Source organism: Vigna unguiculata, chromosome 3, assembly GCF_004118075.2.
Source record: "Vigna unguiculata cultivar IT97K-499-35 chromosome 3, ASM411807v1, whole genome shotgun sequence".
In the NCBI taxonomy this organism is placed as follows: Eukaryota; Viridiplantae; Streptophyta; class Magnoliopsida; order Fabales; family Fabaceae; genus Vigna; species Vigna unguiculata.
This window is the reverse complement of record NC_040281.1, coordinates 1,056,923-1,075,194: the sequence shown is the minus strand read 5'-3', so window position 1 is coordinate 1,075,194 and position 18,272 is coordinate 1,056,923. Positions and strand designations below refer to the sequence as shown.

The window sequence follows — 18,272 nt, the reverse complement described above, 5'->3', positions numbered from 1 at the left end:
TGAATTATCTGTACATCTAATAAGTCTCATATCGTTTAAGAGTCGAAGTCAAGCACAATTTAGATATTCTTTCTTCTTTCACTTTCCGATACTTTTAAGGACAAAATCCATGACGGAACTCCATACTCCAAAACTAATAATACCTCAAGCAAACGATGGTTGTTCCTAGTAATACTGACAAAGTAAATAAATATATTTATCTTATATAAATAGATGAAAATGTCATTTTACTTGTCACTCTTGTAATATTGGATTACTTTGAAACTAAACTTCTTGAAAAATATATATATATATATATATATATATATATATATATATTTGAGTTAAATTAATTTTATATAAATTAAAAAAAATAGAGATATGATATGAAAATTATTGTGCACGTTATGGAAACATTTTCGTTTTATTGAATGTGAATGTGGAAAGTAGAAGGTGAGAAACGGGAAACAGATTCTCCTTCTCCATTATGATCTGTTTCTCTTATTGACCAGAAGTGTGTTATGTCTCTGGGCCACGAAAATTCAACTTCGTTGCCTCCCCAGAAATTTCCTTCATGCCTGAGACATTGGAAGTCTGATTAATCTTCACGCATATGTTGAAACTCACCATCTTCTTCCCAAATACTGAACAGGTTATGCTGTATTGGTCCCGATGTTCATCAGAATTACATTTGTTTGCTTTCTTTCTACGTTGTTTCTCTTCTTCACCAATACCTCTGCCATTCACAACACATCATTCGCACCAACTTGCCTTACCCAACGCTGCACAAATGGACCTAACATCAGCTACCCTTTTTGGCTTTCTCGTACTGACCAACTCTGCGGTTACCATGAACTTGGCCTTCTCTGTAGTGGAGGCACCGCCACTTTTTCTCACATAGGATTATACTACACGGTACGAGATATAGACTATGAGAACCACACGCTTAAGCTGCTGGATCCTGACACTTTCAACCAAACCTGTCCAAAGGCAAAACACGGTGTTCCCATAGGCAACCTACCGCTCACTCACTCCCCCTCCAACTTAAACCTTAGCTTTTACTACAACTGCAGTAGCTACCCTTCTGGTGTGCCTTCTATTCAGTGTCTCAGTTCTGGGGCAAACAAGTCTTTTGTGTTTGTGACGGGGAACGAGACCACAGGTTTTGACTGGTCCGGGAACTGTGAGGAAAAGATTGTGGTGACAGTGATGAAGGATGCGATTACAAGTGATGGTGACTTGATAAACCAGTTTCCCAGTGCCATGGATGGAGGGTTTGTTCTTGAATGGCACACTGCTTCGTATTGCGCTCAGTGCGAGGCTAGTGATGGAATCTGCGGCTACAGTAACCCCGAGAAGCAGGTGCTGTGCTTCTGCAAAGATGGAAGTACAAAAAACACTACTTGTTATGGTATGGTTGTTGAAAAATGGTGAAATCAATTAAATAACAATACTTGCCACTATCATGGTTTCGACAATTGAGTTTTATTAATTTCTAAGAATTGAAAAATAAGGTTATGTACGAGTTTTATTGTTTAACTGATCATGTTCTGTTTTAATAGTAGGGGGAAGCAGCACCGGTTTGTCAAGATTAATTATAGGTATAATTTTTGTATTCAATTATATTTCTTTCCATTTTCTTGTTTCACAGAAAAGTGTACTCACTTTATAAACTGTTTTTTCATCCTCTTTGGTAGAATAAACTAAAAGAAGGATAGACTAAAAGAAGGAATTCATGATGTTAATATAGAAAACAAAGTACCAAACCAAGACAACCTGCGTTGTGAAAAGATGACTCATATGTTGTTACTAGTTCTGGTTTATGTTGAAAAGCAAATGATTTATGTGGTTTTTCATCATCTATCTCATCGAATTTAGAAGTTATACAAAACCATGGCATACTCGACAATTAACGCTCCTCACATGATAGTGATCTTCCCATTGTGAATGTATCGAAATTTCATAACCTTCATGTGTCAAGGACTAGAAGAGCTGAATTACCTTCTACTTTTGCTTGCAGGTTTAATTATAGCAGGAGGAATTGGTGCACTGCTGACATGCGTCGTAACTTACATTTTTGGACGAAAGTTGTCACCAATTTTGTCAGACATTCGGCAGGCCAGAAAGATTGATCGAGACATTGAGGCCTTCATCAGAAATAATGGACCACTTCCCATAAAGAGGTATTCATATTCAGATATCAAGAAAATGACCAATTATTTTGAGTCCAAACTGGGACAAGGTGGTTATGGTCAAGTATATAAGGGAAATCTATGCAACAAATCTGCAGTGGCTGTGAAGCTACTGAATGCTTCCAAGGGAAACGGGGAAGAATTTATCAACGAGGTTATAAGCATCAGTAGAACATCCCATGTAAATATCGTTAATCTCCTTGGTTTCTGTCTTGAAGGCGAGAAGAAGGCTATTATATACGATTTTATGCCAAATGGATCACTTGAAAAGTATATTCACAGCAAGAATTTGGAAACTGATCCACCTTTGAGTTGGCAAAGGCTACACCACATTGCTGAAGGAATAGCCAAAGGATTGGAGTACTTGCACAGAGGCTGCAACACTCGGATATTACATTTTGACATAAAACCAAGCAACATTCTTTTGGACAAAAATTTCTGTCCCAAAATCTCTGATTTTGGGATGGCCAAGCTCTGCTCAGACACACAAAGTATCATATCTATGTATGGTGCTAGAGGGACAGTTGGATACATAGCTCCAGAGGTGTGGAACAGAAGCTTTGGTGGGGTTTCGTACAAATCTGATGTTTATAGTTATGGAATGATGATTTTGGAAATGGTTGGAGGAAAGCAAAATATCGGCATTGAAGCAAGTCATTCAAGTGAGACATATTTTCCCCATTGGATATACAAGCACGTTGAGGTGGGAAAAAATTTAGCATGGCTTGAAGGTATGACCCCAGAGGAAAATGAAATTTGTAAGAAAATGATTATTGTGGGACTGTGGTGTATACAGACAATCCCTTCTGACAGGCCTGCTATGAGTCGGGTGGTTGAAATGTTAGAAGGAAGCACGGAACAATTGCAAATTCCACCTGAGCCATTCATATTTAGTCCTATGAAAACTGAAGTGGATATTTGCACCACCAGTAGTAGTGATTGATTCTAATTTTCAGATTACGAGACTAGAACTTGCAAGAACTATTGTATACTTAGTTTCCATTTCAAAAAGCAACTTTCCAATACTGTTAATAATTGTGTAAGTAATCGAGAATTATTATACGTATCCGCATTCTGCTAAGAGCGTATGTCACATTTTATAGGTACGTGGTAAACAGATAAAGAAATTGAATTGAAAAGACTGATATGGAAATCTTAAGATACTTCTCAGGTTACTTGAAAGTTTTATTTTTTGTAAAAATCCTTTTCTGGGACACATGTGATGCACTCGGGTATATTGCTTGCGCACCAAAAAAGCTACCCCGTGTGAAAGGGAAAAAAGTTCCACGAAAGAGGTTCTGTTCCGCTGTTATTCTCGTAAGTCAAATGAAACTTCTGTTATCCACTCAAATTATTTTATCCATCCTCGTTTCAAATAATGGTATATAATACTACAATCAAAACAGAACCTTTCACCACTTGATAACTCTTGTTGTTTTGCCATGATTTTCTTTCCCTAAAGAACAAAGAAACTTCCCACTTTTCTGTTCTAACTCGAAGTTTTCAAAGAAAGCGTGCCAGGCCTCACCATTAAGATCACTCAGATATTTTTCATCCAGCCATCCAACTATGACCACCACTTCCTCCTTCCTTGCATCCATACTCGCCCTTGCTTTCTTCTTAGCAACTTTGCCACAATCCTACTCTCAACAAAACAACACCTACTCCATTTGCAGCCAATCTTTCAGCTGTGGAACTCTCACAAACGTATCCTATCCTTTCTGGGGAGGGAACCGACCCCAGTTTTGTGGCCGCAATGGCTTCAAGCTCACGTGCATGGATAACCAAAACACTTCGCTTCAAGTTGGTTCCATGAACTTCCATGTACTACACATCAACCAAACGGCTTCCACCATGAGAATGGTGCGAACAGACCTTGTCTATGATCGCTGCTCTTCCAATTTCACCAACACTTCTCTCAGTTCCACTCCCTTTTCTTTCTTACGCACCGTCCAGAATGTTTCTGTATTCTACGATTGCCCCTCTCAGGATTCTGTTGGGGGAAACTCCTTTACGTGTCAGAATGATACTAATAACCACGCTTTCTACGCGGTCAATGGTACTCAGCTGAGGCAGTTCCCGGGCCTTCAGAGCTGCGGGGTTAGCGTTCTGGTGCAAGTTTCAGAGGGTGTTGTTTGGGATTCAGGGAACGGGATTGAGCCGCTGAAGGAAGCGTTGGATCAAGGGTTTGATGTGAAGTTTGATGCAGAGTGGAGTTCTCAGTGCACAGCGTGCAGGGATTCTGGAGGAGCATGTGGAACGAAAGAGAATGATTCCGATCAGTTTTCTTGTTATTGCTCCGGTGGAACTCATGGCTCAGTGTGCTCTACTCACGATAGTATGTTCTCTTTTATCTTATCTCTTCATTTTCTGAATTGAATACCTCTAATAGACCAAAAATGTTTCTATTATTTAGTGTCCTACCATTTTGGTCTTATTCACACACAAGTTTAACTCATCCTATACGTACTTTGATAAAGGTGAAGAAGATATACAGTGATGCAGATTCTGTTTCATCTCTTCCTACCTTTGTGATAATCTAAGTGTAAAACGTAGTTAATGAAAAACTTAACAAATTGTATTTACCTCAAACATATCAAAACTGTGTTTTAGTAAATCTGTAAGGCAAAGAGACCGGACATGATGCATGTTTTGAATCAGTTAAAGATTGAGAATTTGTAGTATGCAGTGGGATCTACGGCGAGGCATTCACAAAGGTGTTAGAAGTAAAATCAAATCCATCAGCTTTATTATTGGATAAAATGGTCCTTCAGAAAACCCAATTCTTTTCGTTTAGTATTTAGCACTAAAGAGATTGTCATCACTGTTATATAAAAGCTTGCAAAATACAAACGCTCCCGTTATGTTTGTAAATTTATAGTATCAAATTTAAAAGCAAAACCTTTAAACCAGTCGTAATTAATTTCCTAGTATTAGTCTTCTCCTTTTAATATTGATGGCATTCTAGACTGTAGGTACAGTGAGGGAAATATACTAATGGGAATGTGCGTCATGTGACAGAGACATGGTTACAATAATTATTAGTTTGGTACTGAAAATGCTTAGAATTATGGCAAACAGAGTCAAGTTTTTTTGTTTGTTTTAGCATCATAGTTAGACCTTGATGCTGCAGCTGAGACGTTCCAGCTAACCAGAACCCCATTTTGTTTTAAACAAATATACTTTGTGCAGCATCTGCGTATAATAAAATAATAATAGTAATAATAAACTACGTATTATTTATGAGAAAACAGGTCACAAAAGTAAACCAGCGTGGCATGACTAATAGACACGCAACACTTTCTACTCGTTTTCCTCAATGGTTGACTTTTCAGTTACCACTGCCTTCCAGAGTATTGGTAGGCCATGGGTTGGTGTGGTTTAGGTAGATACTTGTTAGAGTTCAAGAATCAATCACGGGGTTGAGTTTGAAAAGTGTAACTCTCACTTTTAACATATTAGGATTTTTAAACATAATACTTATACTGTTATAATTGGAGTTTGAATTCTTGTGTGACATTTTTGTCGTTAAGATCATAATAGTGACGTGTGTTTTTTTTTTGCAGGTGGCAGGAAGAGCAGAGTGTTGAAGCTGGTTTTAGGTGCATTCTTTTTTTCACAAACACTTCTCTTATTATATCCATCTGTTTTCTGGATATATATTCGCCAAAAATATTGTTTCTATGTCTCATATCTTGCAAAGAGAACATAAAAATGCAGTCATGTTAAATCTTCTTGAAATCTTAAATATAATCAGTTATCATGTAAGACAATCTTAATCGATCATAAACTCTGCTAACAGGTTTCGTTGGAACTGGATTTGCACTACCTCTAATCGCTGTCATCATATGCCGCAACAAAGCTAGAATTTGGAAATTTATATTAATACAATTGGGCAAGATAAAAAAGAATGATCGAGTTATAGAAGCCTTCCTCGAAAGCCAAGGTTCTATGGGTATAAAGAGATACAGTTTCTCTGAAGTTAAGAAAATGACCAACTCCTTCAAAATTAAACTGGGGGAAGGTGGTTATGGATCTGTGTACAAAGGAAAGTTACTCAATGGTTGTTCGGTGGCAGTGAAGATACTGAACGAATCAAAGGAGAACGGCGAAGAGTTTATCAACGAGGTTGCTAGCATAAGCAAAACATCCCATGTTAACATCGTCTCTCTCCTTGGATTCTGTCTAGAAGGAAGCAGAAAAGCCCTGGTGTACGAGTTTATGTCGAATGGTTCACTTGAGAAGTACATCCACAAGAAAGCAGCAGCAGAAAAAAACAAAACCACTACTCCACCCTTGGGTTGGGACAGATTGAACAAGATTGCAATAGGCATAGCTCGAGGACTTGAGTATTTGCACAAAGGATGCAACACTCGGATTCTGCATTTTGACATCAAGCCACATAACATTCTTTTGGACGAAACTTATCGGCCAAAGATATCAGATTTCGGACTTGCGAAGCTGAGCACGAGAGATGAAAGCATTATATCAATGTCAAATGCTAGAGGAACAATAGGGTATGTGGCTCCTGAAGTGTTCAATAAAAGTTTTGGAGGTGTTTCACACAAGTCTGATGTTTACAGCTATGGAATGATGCTACTAGAAATGGTTGGAGGACAGAAGAACATCAACGTTGAAGCTAGTCGCTCGAGCGAACTATATTTCCCACATTTGGTTATTTATAAGAAGCTTGAGCAGGGTACTGATTTGGGAGTTGAAGGGATATTGTCTGGTGAGGAGAATGAGATAGCAAAGAGAATGACAATGGTGGCTTTGTGGTGCATTCAGACAATTCCTTCTCACAGACCAACCATAAGTAGAGTGATTGATATGTTGTTAGGTAGTGTGGATTCCATGGAAATGCCACCAAAACCTTTCCTCTCTTCTCCTCCACGATCAACAGAGTTTTCCACTGCAGTATCCGAATCATTTGATAGTGTCTCGTGCAGCTCATAGTTGCATCTCTTCTGTCAGAATTTTTTCAAACCGAACAACATTCGGTATTGATGATCAAAGTTTAAGGTTTGATCTGTCTTTCATTTTCATGCAATAGTTATTTAAGTGTCCTTTTTTTTTTCTTTTTTTTTTGGAGGCGGTACGGGTGATGGGGCATCATGCATGCATTATGTTATGCATATGTGAAAACTGCAACAGTATGAAACAGTTTGTGCCTTTCATATTTGCAGAATCTGTGATGTTAGCATTAATTTATTAGTTTCACTTTTGTGTAAGAAAAATTATACTAAAACAACTAAATTTTCACACAATTTTTTTATAGTATTTTCTATAAAGAAAAAATTTAATCCTTATTTCTATCTGATATTTCTCTTGCCAAATAATACTGATAATAATTAAAAAAAGCTAATATATGAATTTGTAACACAACGTTATTATGTTTATCGTTCGGGATTTGAGTAATTTTGTACTTCATACGCAGCTAGCTAGTTGAAATGTGTTAAGTTTGTATTTAATCCCGTGAACTTTGTCTACTTTTTTACACAAAGAAATAGTGTAAGTTTGGATTAAATATTATTCTAAACTTCAAATTTTCACACGAAATTATAATTTGTCCATTTAAAATTTTAATATAGTTTGAACTTCTAACTTTAAAAATAAATAAATAAAATTGTTTTAACTTAACTGATTTAAATTCCTTTTTAATATGTAAAATGATATTTTAAATTAATATTTGAATCATGTTTGACATATTTTGACTTAAATACCAGACTCAGATAATGTTTTATTTCTAATAAAATTTTAACATTATTGAATTAAAATGATTATATTTATTTATCTTTAAAATTTGGAAGAAAAAAAAATTATAATTTCACATCAAAAGTCAGAGATTATAAACATATTTAGTCCTCTAAATATCAAATTTCAAAATTTTCATAATTTTTGAAATCTGGAAATTTTGATATTAGAGTTTAAAATGGTAATACTAATAACAATACAACTCTAAGGTATTGACCCATTAAAAGTGAAGTGGGTTAGGCTAATCGCGGTATCAAAATGGACCGGAATTCTTGACATGTCATGCCAAAAGACGGGCCAACAAATTAACGGGTGGATCGTCAATTTCTTTTAATTTTTTTTATCTTTAATATTTATATATGTATTTAACTAACTAAATAATAATAAATTGAAAACTTCAACCGACAAATTTTAAACGGACTAACACATGGGTTATGACCCACTATACGGCCCATACTCTCATGCACCTCCCTCAAACAACCTAAACTTAGAAATGCATCAAAATGGAAGAAGTGTCCATTGGCCCAATAAATATATAAATAATCCTATTTAAATATATAAATAATGATAACTTTATAAATATATTTTTATTTTATGACTTAACTATATTAAAATTGTTATATCATATTAAAATGTGAAGTTGATATGAGAATTATATTTTAATTTAAATAAATAATGTAGTCAAACTTTTAGCCGGAGTTAAAAGTAAAATCATCTTACATTCACCACTTCGGTAATTAATAGTTATTTATTTGCTATTCGTAGATAAAATGTTAGACGACTCGGTTAATAACATTTTTATTATTTTCTTAAAAGAACATGCATTTGATTAAAATCAAATCAGGTATCTGTTTCTTTATTTTAATTTTTTTTAATTATAAAAAGACACACTATTTTTTATATATTTTTTAAAAAATTACATAAGATTTTGTTAATCTAACCTAATTTCAGATTCGATATATAATGATGTTGATGTGAGAAGGAAAAGGAACCCATTCTGGTACGCTCGTGTGAGGAAATGACAGGTTTCCAACTATATACGGGGATTGCATAACTAATGGAACCCTCAAAAGTTGCGTAAAGGTTCTTCGCTAAGTTTCTTTATTTAAATTTTATTATCATCGTTTTTTTCATTTTACTTTACTGTGTTGAAATTTTATTTAAAAGAAAGAGCAACAAATAATTGGGTAGACCAAACTCATAGCTGTGTTACTTTCATTTGCCTAATGTTCATTCTGGTGATTAAGATTATAAAAGTGACATCGTGAGCAATTCACACGCATGTGGTTCACACGTCATCATAAAATGGAATAAACCATTTTGAGGTTGGAATATTACCAAAGCAATTCAAAATAAATATGTTCCATGTCCCTGCACACAATAGCATCACAAAGAGATGTATTATTAAAGAATGTTAAAAACATACTCTAATATAACTAATATAATTCAGTGAACCTATTAAATTGTAAATTATAAAAGAGATATCAGGTAGTAAGAAGTAATTGAATGAGAATAATTTTACAAAAATAATGAGACAATGATATTTTGACTACTAAATTTTGATAATTTTTTCTTATAACATGAGATGTCCTTTTTAAGTGATTTTTAAATATTAAAAATAAGAAAAAAAAATGAAAAATCACTTAGAAGTGACATTTAATGTTGTAAGAAAAAGATGTCAAAATTTAGTAATAAAAATCATTTTCCGTTCTATCATTTTAATATAAATGAGTTGTTTAAATTTTAAAAGAATTACTTCTAAAGTGAAACAATTCTTTTCCATCTGTATGTAATTTTATTTGAATTTAAATTGGAACATCTTTGGTATTAACATGTTTGAAAATAGTATGCTTGTGTAAAAGGAATATGAACCAGCATTAGAGTTGTTTTAATAAAATTTGAAGTTATTTTACTCAACAACTGTTGCTTTATCAACAAAAAGAAATAGTTTTTTGGGTCAAGGAAGAAAAACAAATAGGTAGAAAACAATAAATAGAATTAACAAAAGAAAAAGATAGCATACAAAAATATAAAATAACCAGGTGTTTGAAGTTCCTTAATTTTTTATTAGAATAAAATAAAATATAAATTGCTTAGAAATATGGTCAGTCAATATTTTTTTTTAAATTATTTAAATATAAAAAAGCCCTTTAACTGAAATTACTTTCACATATACCGGTCGTTAAAATAATAAATAAATAAATAAATAAGTTTATGTCTGAAATTGATTTTTAGTTTGATTATCTAATATTATTATTATTTTTTTTAAATTGAACACCTAATATATTAAACATTCTGATTTAAGTTTCTTTTATTATATATGGTAGTTTTATTAAGTCCTTTTTTATATGTATTCATTCTATATAATATTATATAATAAAAAAACATATCGGCTAATAAAATAAAAAATGAGTAAAGATACTATAGTAGAATTTTAAATATTTAAATATAAATTAAAAAATAATATGATATTTAAAATATAAATAAATATCTTTTTAACAAAAAATTTACAATTTTTTGAAAAATAAATTATTAGGTTTATAAAATAAAATAAATGAGAAATATATAAATCTTATTTAAATCTAAATAATGATTGATGGTTAGAAAAGAAGAAGGTGTTAGAAAATGGAAAAACAGTGAAGAGACTCCCATAAAATTCCTCGTCGCACAAATGTCATCTCCATAAGCATTCATCTACTGCAAACTCCACTCATTAAGGTCCTCTTCTCCTTCTTCTCCTTCCCTTTTCCTCCCACCTATAAATACACGTCGCACCTTTCTCTCACTAGCACACTTTCTCTTTAATCTCAACCTTCTGGATTTCCTTTTCCTTTCTTCAGGTAACCGTCCATGGTGCTCTTCAACGTTTCACGCGTGGACACTACTCCCTTCGATGGCCAGAAGCCTGGAACCTCTGGTCTCCGCAAGAAGGTTGCATTTCTTCTCTACTTCTTCTCAATTCTCACTCGTCATTTCATTCATTCCCAAATCACTTCATCCTTTGGTTTCTCCGCGTTCCGTAGATTCCTTCTTGTTTTCTTTTTCTCAGAGCTGCACTGCTGGATCTTGTCTTGAAATGAGATATTCTGATTCCGATCTCCTTCGGATCGTGTTGTTTTGATTGAGCTGCATGTGATGTTTATGCGTTGTGTTCGAGATGAATCGCGATTGGATCAGAACAAATTCGTTATACGCGGTTTAGGAACAGTTTAATTGTTTAGTTGTTTGGAATTGCAATGTAGTTTGAATTGTTTTTTCTGTTGTAAGATCTGTTTCACATCGGTGTTTGCTTCTTCGTTGCTCATTATTCCTTCTATGAATAGTAAAGGTTTCTTGCTGGATGGATCTTTTCAGGTGAAAGTATTTGTTCAGCCTCATTACCTCCATAACTTTGTTCAGGCATCGTTCAATGCATTAACTGAGGAAAAAGTCAGAGGTAGGAATCCTTCAATTTTCTTACTTTGCTTCAAACTCACGGTTGTGAAATTTATTATCAGCTGTACTGCGCCAGAAATGAATATGCCTTTTTCTCATGGCAAAAGAAGACAGGGATTCATCATATCTTTTCAGAAACTGTTTTCCTTTTCTTGTTTCATTATATTGTAAGATTGTGAGAACTGTTTCTTCGATTCTTGTAGGTGCAACACTAGTTGTATCCGGTGATGGTCGTTATTTTTCAAAGGAAGCCATTCAGGTACTTTTCCACTGTCTATTTCTGTTTCTTTTAGTGTAGTCTTCGTGGTGTCTGAAATATTTGGTTTATCAATTGCTAAAGTGCTGGCAAAATGGTAACATTTCTTTGGAAAATTTCTCATTTGCGTTGCTTTGATGCCTTACTAGTTTTCCCGATGCTGTCACTTTAAAATTGAGTTTTTTTTTTTTTTTTTTTCTTTAGGTTTATTTTGATTTGTTCTACATAGAACCTAGGCAGTTATTTGGACTAATCTGACTTCACCACTTGTGGTCTTTTGGATATAATTTATGATTTCGGCCTTGAAATATACTATATTTTTTAATTAAACAAATGAAAATGTACAGGTTCGGATCTTATGATAACAAGTAGAAACCAAAATTTCATTTTCCAGTTTCAAAGTTTTATACTCTGGAAAAGACTTACTTTGTTTCTTTAACTCAGTACACCATTGGTTAAATATCTCTTCACTTACGACTTTCTTATGTGGGAGGACACAGAGTGGATATTCTTTTCATGCTCGATAACGTGTTTTTCTTTTAGTGTCATATTGTTTTGCACATCGTTAATGATCTTAATGAATCTGTAGATTATAACTAAAATGTCAGCAGCAAATGGTGTAAGACGTGTTTGGATTGGTCAAAATGGATTGCTTTCAACTCCTGCTGTGTCTGCTGTCATACGTGAAAGAGTTGGAGCTGATGTAAGTTATGCTTTCTACAGTTTGGTTCTCATTATTTGTCTATCTCATTATTATGCTTAGAATGCTTTTTGTTTCTTCGAATACGGTGCATGATTTTAATAGTGGAAGAACATCAGGTAATATATTTCTCTGCTGAATTAAAGCAAAAATAGTGGTTAAAAAAATGTTATCTGTACAGGGATCCAAGGCAACAGGTGCATTTATACTGACAGCAAGTCACAATCCCGGTGGTCCTGATGAGGTCAGAATTGCTGTGAATTACTTTAATTATTTCTAGATGAGTTAAATTATATTAATGGGTATGATTATATACAGTAAAGTAATTTAATGTGTGGATCTTTCTCACGTTCTATTTCTGAAATCTGAACTAGGTTTACTGACAATTAGCCTATAGCTTGGCCAGTTGAGTTGTTTGAGGTTGACTCACGTTGCTTAGATCAATATAAATTATGTTTCACGGAGTAACAAATGACATGAAAAAATATTGTACCCTTTTCATTTTTTTTACCTTGTATGACCCAACGATAAGTGATATTACCTATTTTTTCTTTACAGAAGATGAAAAGGTAGCAAGTAGTCAAAAACCAAAGAGCAAGAAATATCAGGGAAACATGTAATTACACAATATCATTTTTAAAATGCAGGGAAGAGTTCAGTGACAGGCTTGATCTATGTGAACATTAACATATTGCGTTTATGTGACCATGAAAATATTCCAGAGTGTCCCTTCCCCAAAATAATCTTGTGGTTACAAAATTGTAGTTTTTCTTAGATATCAACGTTACATAATTAAGTTAACAAGGTGAACATTTTCATAGTTAACTGTAGGAGTGGATGGGAGTTTCTTGGGTCGTATTATACTGATATCTAATTGGTTGTAAAATTAATTCCAAATGATTGTAACTGTCATTTTTTTCCATGTTGTAGGATTTTGGTATTAAATATAATATGGAAAACGGTGGACCTGCACCAGAGGGAATTACTAACAAGATATATGAATTCACTACAACAATTAAGGAGTACCTGATTGCTGCAGATCTTCCAGATGTACTGCTCAAGACCTGGCTACAAATCTTCCCCTTTTCTTTATTTATATTACCTTGTTTTTAATTAAAACTGTACTTTTTTGTATCTATCTAACCCATGTTTCCCATTCTCTGATTGTTTACCCAGGTGGACATCACCACAACAGGCGTTACAAACTTTACAGGCCCTGAAGGACCATTTGACGTTGAGGTTTTTGATTCAGCAAGTGATTATATAAAATTGATGAAGTAAGATTTTACAACTTCATCGTACACTCTGCATGAATACAAATAATTTGTATGCGGTTGGATTTCTTTTGTCATGTCATATCGTGATGACAACTGCCAATTGAGCCGCGAAACTGGAGAACATTGAAGGAAGAAAATGTTTAAATTTGTCAAGCTGTATAAGTTTCTTTTAATAGATTTTCCTGCCTTTTCCTTTTTGAGTATCCAGTTTGGTATCACGTATGAGGCGGTTGTTCCTACAATAAGCAATTGTTTTATTTTCTTATTTTAATAAGATCATTAAATGTTCTATATTCGTACTTGCATCTACTGATTCAATCCTTTCTTACCCCATGCTTGAAATTTTGCAGGTCAATTTTTGATTTTGAATCTATCAAGAAACTGCTGTCCTCTCCTAAGTTCACATTCTGGTATGTTTTGGGGATGATTTTAAACTGTGATATAGAACTTTTCTTAGTTTTTTTAATTCCAAACTTTATAGTAAATTTCTTTAACTTTATTGAAGTTATGATGCACTTCATGGGGTTGCTGGAGCATATGCAAAGAGTATTTTTGTGGATGAACTTGGAGCACAAGAAAGCTCTTTACTGAACTGTACACCTAAGGTCTTATTCTCTTGTTGATTATTTCCAAGTATGGCTTTCAATTTTCTGAGTGCTGGTGGTGATTTGTCTTTGATTTGTGGATGACTTATTGGATATAGGAAGACTTTGGAGGAGGACACCCAGACCCCAATTTGACTTATGCGAAAGAGTTGGTTGCTCGTATGGGATTGGGCAAATCCGAACCACAAGATGAGCCCCCAGAGTTTGGTGCTGCTGCTGATGGTGATGCAGATCGCAACATGGTACTTGGTAAAAGGTAGTGTTGCCCTTTTTTATGGTGAATTTGAATCTTTTCTTACCTTTTAGTGTAATATTTGTGTATCCCTTGTTTGTTAGGTTTTTTGTCACTCCTTCAGATTCCGTGGCCATTATTGCTGCAAATGCTGTTGACGCTATACCATACTTCTCTACTGGTTTAAAGGGTGTTGCCAGGTTTTCATCATTTTCATATGTTTGAAGCTCTTCTCTCAATTTCGTCAGTAGTCTGTGTTTTCGCATACAGAAGCACACGTGCCAATGTGCACTTGTGCCATGTTATGTAGTTATTATGACAAGCTTATACTTGGTCACGCTTAGTAATTGTTCTCTGTTCTGTAACTATCTAGTTAGCTGCTGCAAAAAGTGTGATTGAATTTGTTTCTAGTTGGAATATGAAACAGGAAGATTTTACATTGAATTAACTAGAAGTTGTTGATCTGCTGTTAATCTATAGCTTAACGTCTATCAATTTTAAACTGTAAATATTTTGTAGGAGCATGCCAACCTCTGCTGCCCTGGATGTTGTAGCCAAACATCTGAATTTGAAATTTTTTGAGGTACAATGCTCTTCGATGCCTTTACTTACGAAAACACTCGGCAGTGGCTTTTGGGCACACAATTATTTAATTTATTTATTATTCAAAACCAGGTCCCAACAGGTTGGAAGTTCTTTGGTAATTTAATGGATGCTGGATTATGTTCAGTCTGTGGTGAAGAAAGTTTTGGGACTGGTACGTTTTTGCCATGCATTGAGAGGAGCAAACTACAACTTTAAACTTTTTTAAAACATAGTTTTATCTTGTGATTATTCCTTGTGTTTGTGGTTAGGTTCTGACCATATTCGTGAGAAAGATGGAATCTGGGCAGTTCTGGCCTGGCTATCTATACTTGCCTATAAAAATAAAGATAAACTTGAAGACAAGCTTGTCACTGTTGAAGACATAGTTCGCCAGCATTGGGCTACTTATGGGCGTCATTATTATACTCGATATGACTACGAAGTATGATACTATCACATTTTGTTCTATTTTGTTATAACCAGTTTTGAAAATCAGCTAATGACCTCAACTTTTTGCCTTAAAGAACGTGGATGCAGGTGCAGCCAAGGAACTGATGGCTTATTTGGTCAAGCTGCAGTCCTCGCTTTCAGAAGTCAACGAGTATGTTAATATTAGTAATTTAGTACACCAAGATTATTTTAGTAGAGTTTCCTTACAGTATATTCCCCCCTTATCATGCAGTTAAATCTTTTGGCAATCAATTTGATCATTTAATGAAATTATTTAATGTCATTGATATCTAGAAACTGATCTGTACGTTGTACTTCTGGATAATGGTAGCCCCGTAGTTATTTTACAGTTCTTCCCTATCCTTTTGATACTTCTTATGAAGATTCTTTGGGTGAGAACTGTCCTATACTTGCTTACCTGGGTATCCTACACAATCCATCAACAAAAAACCTCAAATAACTAGTGCATCCCCAAAGAACCAAAAACTGGCGACATTCTGGCGGACTTCTCCAAGAGTCATTGACCTAAAGCAAAAGCATAAAATTCTACCATTATTCAAAAAACCTAGGTAATACAATCCAAACGTTTATCATATAAGATATTGACCAAGTCATGGAAAAGTATACCTCCGTCCACTTCCTCTTATGTCTTCCCGCTTCAGTTCACCTCCGCTGCTGATTATAGATATGTTGTAGTTGCCTATTTATAGATACGCTTTAGTTCACTTCCGGTGCTAATTATTGATCTGTTTCTCATCAGAATAGAATTTATTGATTATTTAGAATACTTAGAAATAAGCAATTGGACTGAACTGATGAATATGTTACTGTTACCTGTTTAGTCAATCGGTATTTGACCTAGGAATAAGATTACTCGGTTAAGGTTTTGGATATGTCGTATCATGATAAATGATAAATATAATGAATTTATTCCCTTTCATTTAGGATTATCAATGGGGTGAGGTCAGATGTTTCGAAGGTTTCCAACGCTGATGAATTTGAGTACAAAGATCCTGTGGATGGTTCCGTCTCATCACATCAGGGAATCCGATATTTATTTGAGGATGGATCGCGATTGGTGAGTTTACTGCTTCAGAAATATTTGTTGCGACTAAGTTGATGGAAGTGGGAGGAATTTCGTAATTGAAAATGCATCTTCCATATTCATCTTTTTCCGTTGTTAGGAACTTGAAGTTGATGTGGGATTTATTTATTTTTTTCCTTAGGATATATTATTTCATTTTCCATTTTCTCTTCATATTTTATGGAGTGTATTAACTACCTTGTTTTCTTATGTTGAATACGCTACCCTAGATTTTCCGTCTGTCTGGAACTGGATCAGAAGGTGCTACTATTCGACTATACATTGAGCAATACGAAAAGGATCCATCAAAAATTGGGAGACTTTCAAATGAGGCGCTTGCTCCTCTTGTGAGAAATGTTTCAAATTGAAGATGCTTTTAATTAACTCTAGTAACTATCTTTACTGACTTGAATATCCCAATTACAGGTGGAAGTTGCATTGAAACTTTCAAAAATGGAGGAATTCACTGGTCGATCTGCACCAACTGTGATTACATGAACGCATAAAAGTGGAAGGTGGTTAGATCCGAAGCCTCTCAGAATGTGATTTCTTTTTTGTTGTTGAGTTTCTATCCAGTGTTACGGATAGCCGACCTGTACCTTGGGTTGTTTGAAGCCTTTGCTATGGGCACTTGAGTGGAGTTTGAATTACTTTATCTAAATTTTGATGTGCTGAATAATTTGCAACTGCTGAGTGCTAATTATAGTCTTAATATAATGGTTCCTCTTGGGGGGGCAGTCCCTTCTTCTTTAGGTTCCCCTGCCGTCATATTTGACTTCTCTCCTAAACTTTGGAAGAACTGGCAGAACAAACAACGGCTAGCTGTTTCGTTGCAAATGTCTTGTGTACGGCTTCATGGGCCATTTTAGATAATTTTTCCTTTGTGAATCTATTGTCATTTCCTATCATTTAGCCTAAGTATTTTCTTTAGAAAATAAATACGCTCCCAACAACAGTCATTTGAGGAGGACGTCAAAAAGGTTGAGATTTTTCAAGTGAAGTATAGCAATTTCTGGTGAAAAAGTGTTGCAAAAAGAAATCCGTAGAATGAAAGAATGGTGGCCAGAGTTTTATGGGGTAAAGCAAGAATACCCTTTACGGGCTCTTTCTTCCTGCACCTCCACAAAACCCTTAATCCCAAAAATACCCTTTAATCCTATCCCCTCACAGTTTTCATTTTTCAAGCGTTCTAGCCCTCATCGCTCATCCCATTCTGGCTCCATTGGGTGAAGAAGAAGGTTCATGAAGGGATGCCCGGAATTGGAAGAAGCTCCGGGTGTGAGAAAATGGAGGTCTGGATCATGTGATGCGATGGAAATGGAGGTTAAAGGGTGTGTGCTGTGGTGAAAGATGAAGATGGAAGGTAGTTCAGAGTGGGAAGATGAAGTGAAAGAAAGGAATGGTCTTGGTTTATGCTTAACCAGCAACCATATGTTATTGATAGTTATGCCCTTTCTTTCTCTCTTCGATCTCATCACCCAAACAACACAACCATTTTAATGGTGGACCATGTTTATATGTTTAATTTTCTTCTGTCTCTGTTTTTTTATGTTTCTTTCCATTGTTGAATCTTTTGAACTTGTGATTATTTATCTTACCGAGACCAAAGTAGGAAGAGTTAACAATGGGTGTGGTCAACGCCTGCACCACCATGGGAAATGAGTTTTCCCTCTTGTTCCCGATTGGAACAGATAAAATGAACAGATAGATAAAATGAGTAGAT

At 34.8% G+C, this 18,272-nt stretch overlaps 3 protein-coding genes across 4 annotated transcripts; all 3 read left to right on the top strand.

The window, feature by feature from the left end:
- Positions 1 to 394: 394 nt before the first annotated feature.
- On the top strand, positions 395 to 3,316 carry LOC114177022 (LEAF RUST 10 DISEASE-RESISTANCE LOCUS RECEPTOR-LIKE PROTEIN KINASE-like 2.1). 2 transcript variants are annotated; one of them, XM_028062244.1, is made up of 3 exons: positions 395 to 1,390; positions 1,545 to 1,580; positions 2,000 to 3,316. In XM_028062244.1, exons 1-3 carry the CDS (start codon positions 652 to 654, stop codon positions 3,112 to 3,114), a joined length of 1,890 nt encoding a protein of 629 aa, XP_027918045.1. In that variant the 5' UTR covers positions 395 to 651; the 3' UTR covers positions 3,115 to 3,316. The 2 variants fall into 2 exon arrangements, with proteins under 2 accessions (XP_027918045.1, XP_027918044.1); XM_028062243.1 differs by having other exon boundaries at positions 1,542 to 1,580.
- A 262-nt stretch (positions 3,317 to 3,578) lies between these two features.
- On the top strand, positions 3,579 to 7,391 carry LOC114177021 (LEAF RUST 10 DISEASE-RESISTANCE LOCUS RECEPTOR-LIKE PROTEIN KINASE-like 2.1). The gene is made up of 3 exons (XM_028062241.1): positions 3,579 to 4,509; positions 5,738 to 5,773; positions 5,974 to 7,391. Exons 1-3 carry the CDS (start codon positions 3,741 to 3,743, stop codon positions 7,125 to 7,127), a joined length of 1,959 nt encoding a protein of 652 aa, XP_027918042.1. The 5' UTR covers positions 3,579 to 3,740; the 3' UTR covers positions 7,128 to 7,391.
- A 3,143-nt stretch (positions 7,392 to 10,534) lies between these two features.
- LOC114177838 (phosphoglucomutase, cytoplasmic) lies at positions 10,535 to 17,457 on the top strand. The gene is made up of 19 exons (XM_028063412.1): positions 10,535 to 10,643; positions 10,766 to 10,856; positions 11,280 to 11,361; positions 11,564 to 11,619; positions 12,206 to 12,319; positions 12,498 to 12,560; positions 13,247 to 13,366; positions 13,493 to 13,593; positions 13,944 to 14,003; positions 14,099 to 14,198; positions 14,297 to 14,454; positions 14,535 to 14,630; positions 14,950 to 15,013; positions 15,106 to 15,187; positions 15,285 to 15,457; positions 15,540 to 15,616; positions 16,411 to 16,543; positions 16,780 to 16,896; positions 16,976 to 17,457. Exons 2-19 carry the CDS (start codon positions 10,776 to 10,778, stop codon positions 17,045 to 17,047), a joined length of 1,749 nt encoding a protein of 582 aa, XP_027919213.1. The 5' UTR covers positions 10,535 to 10,643; positions 10,766 to 10,775; the 3' UTR covers positions 17,048 to 17,457.
- The last annotated feature ends 815 nt before the right edge of the window (positions 17,458 to 18,272 follow it).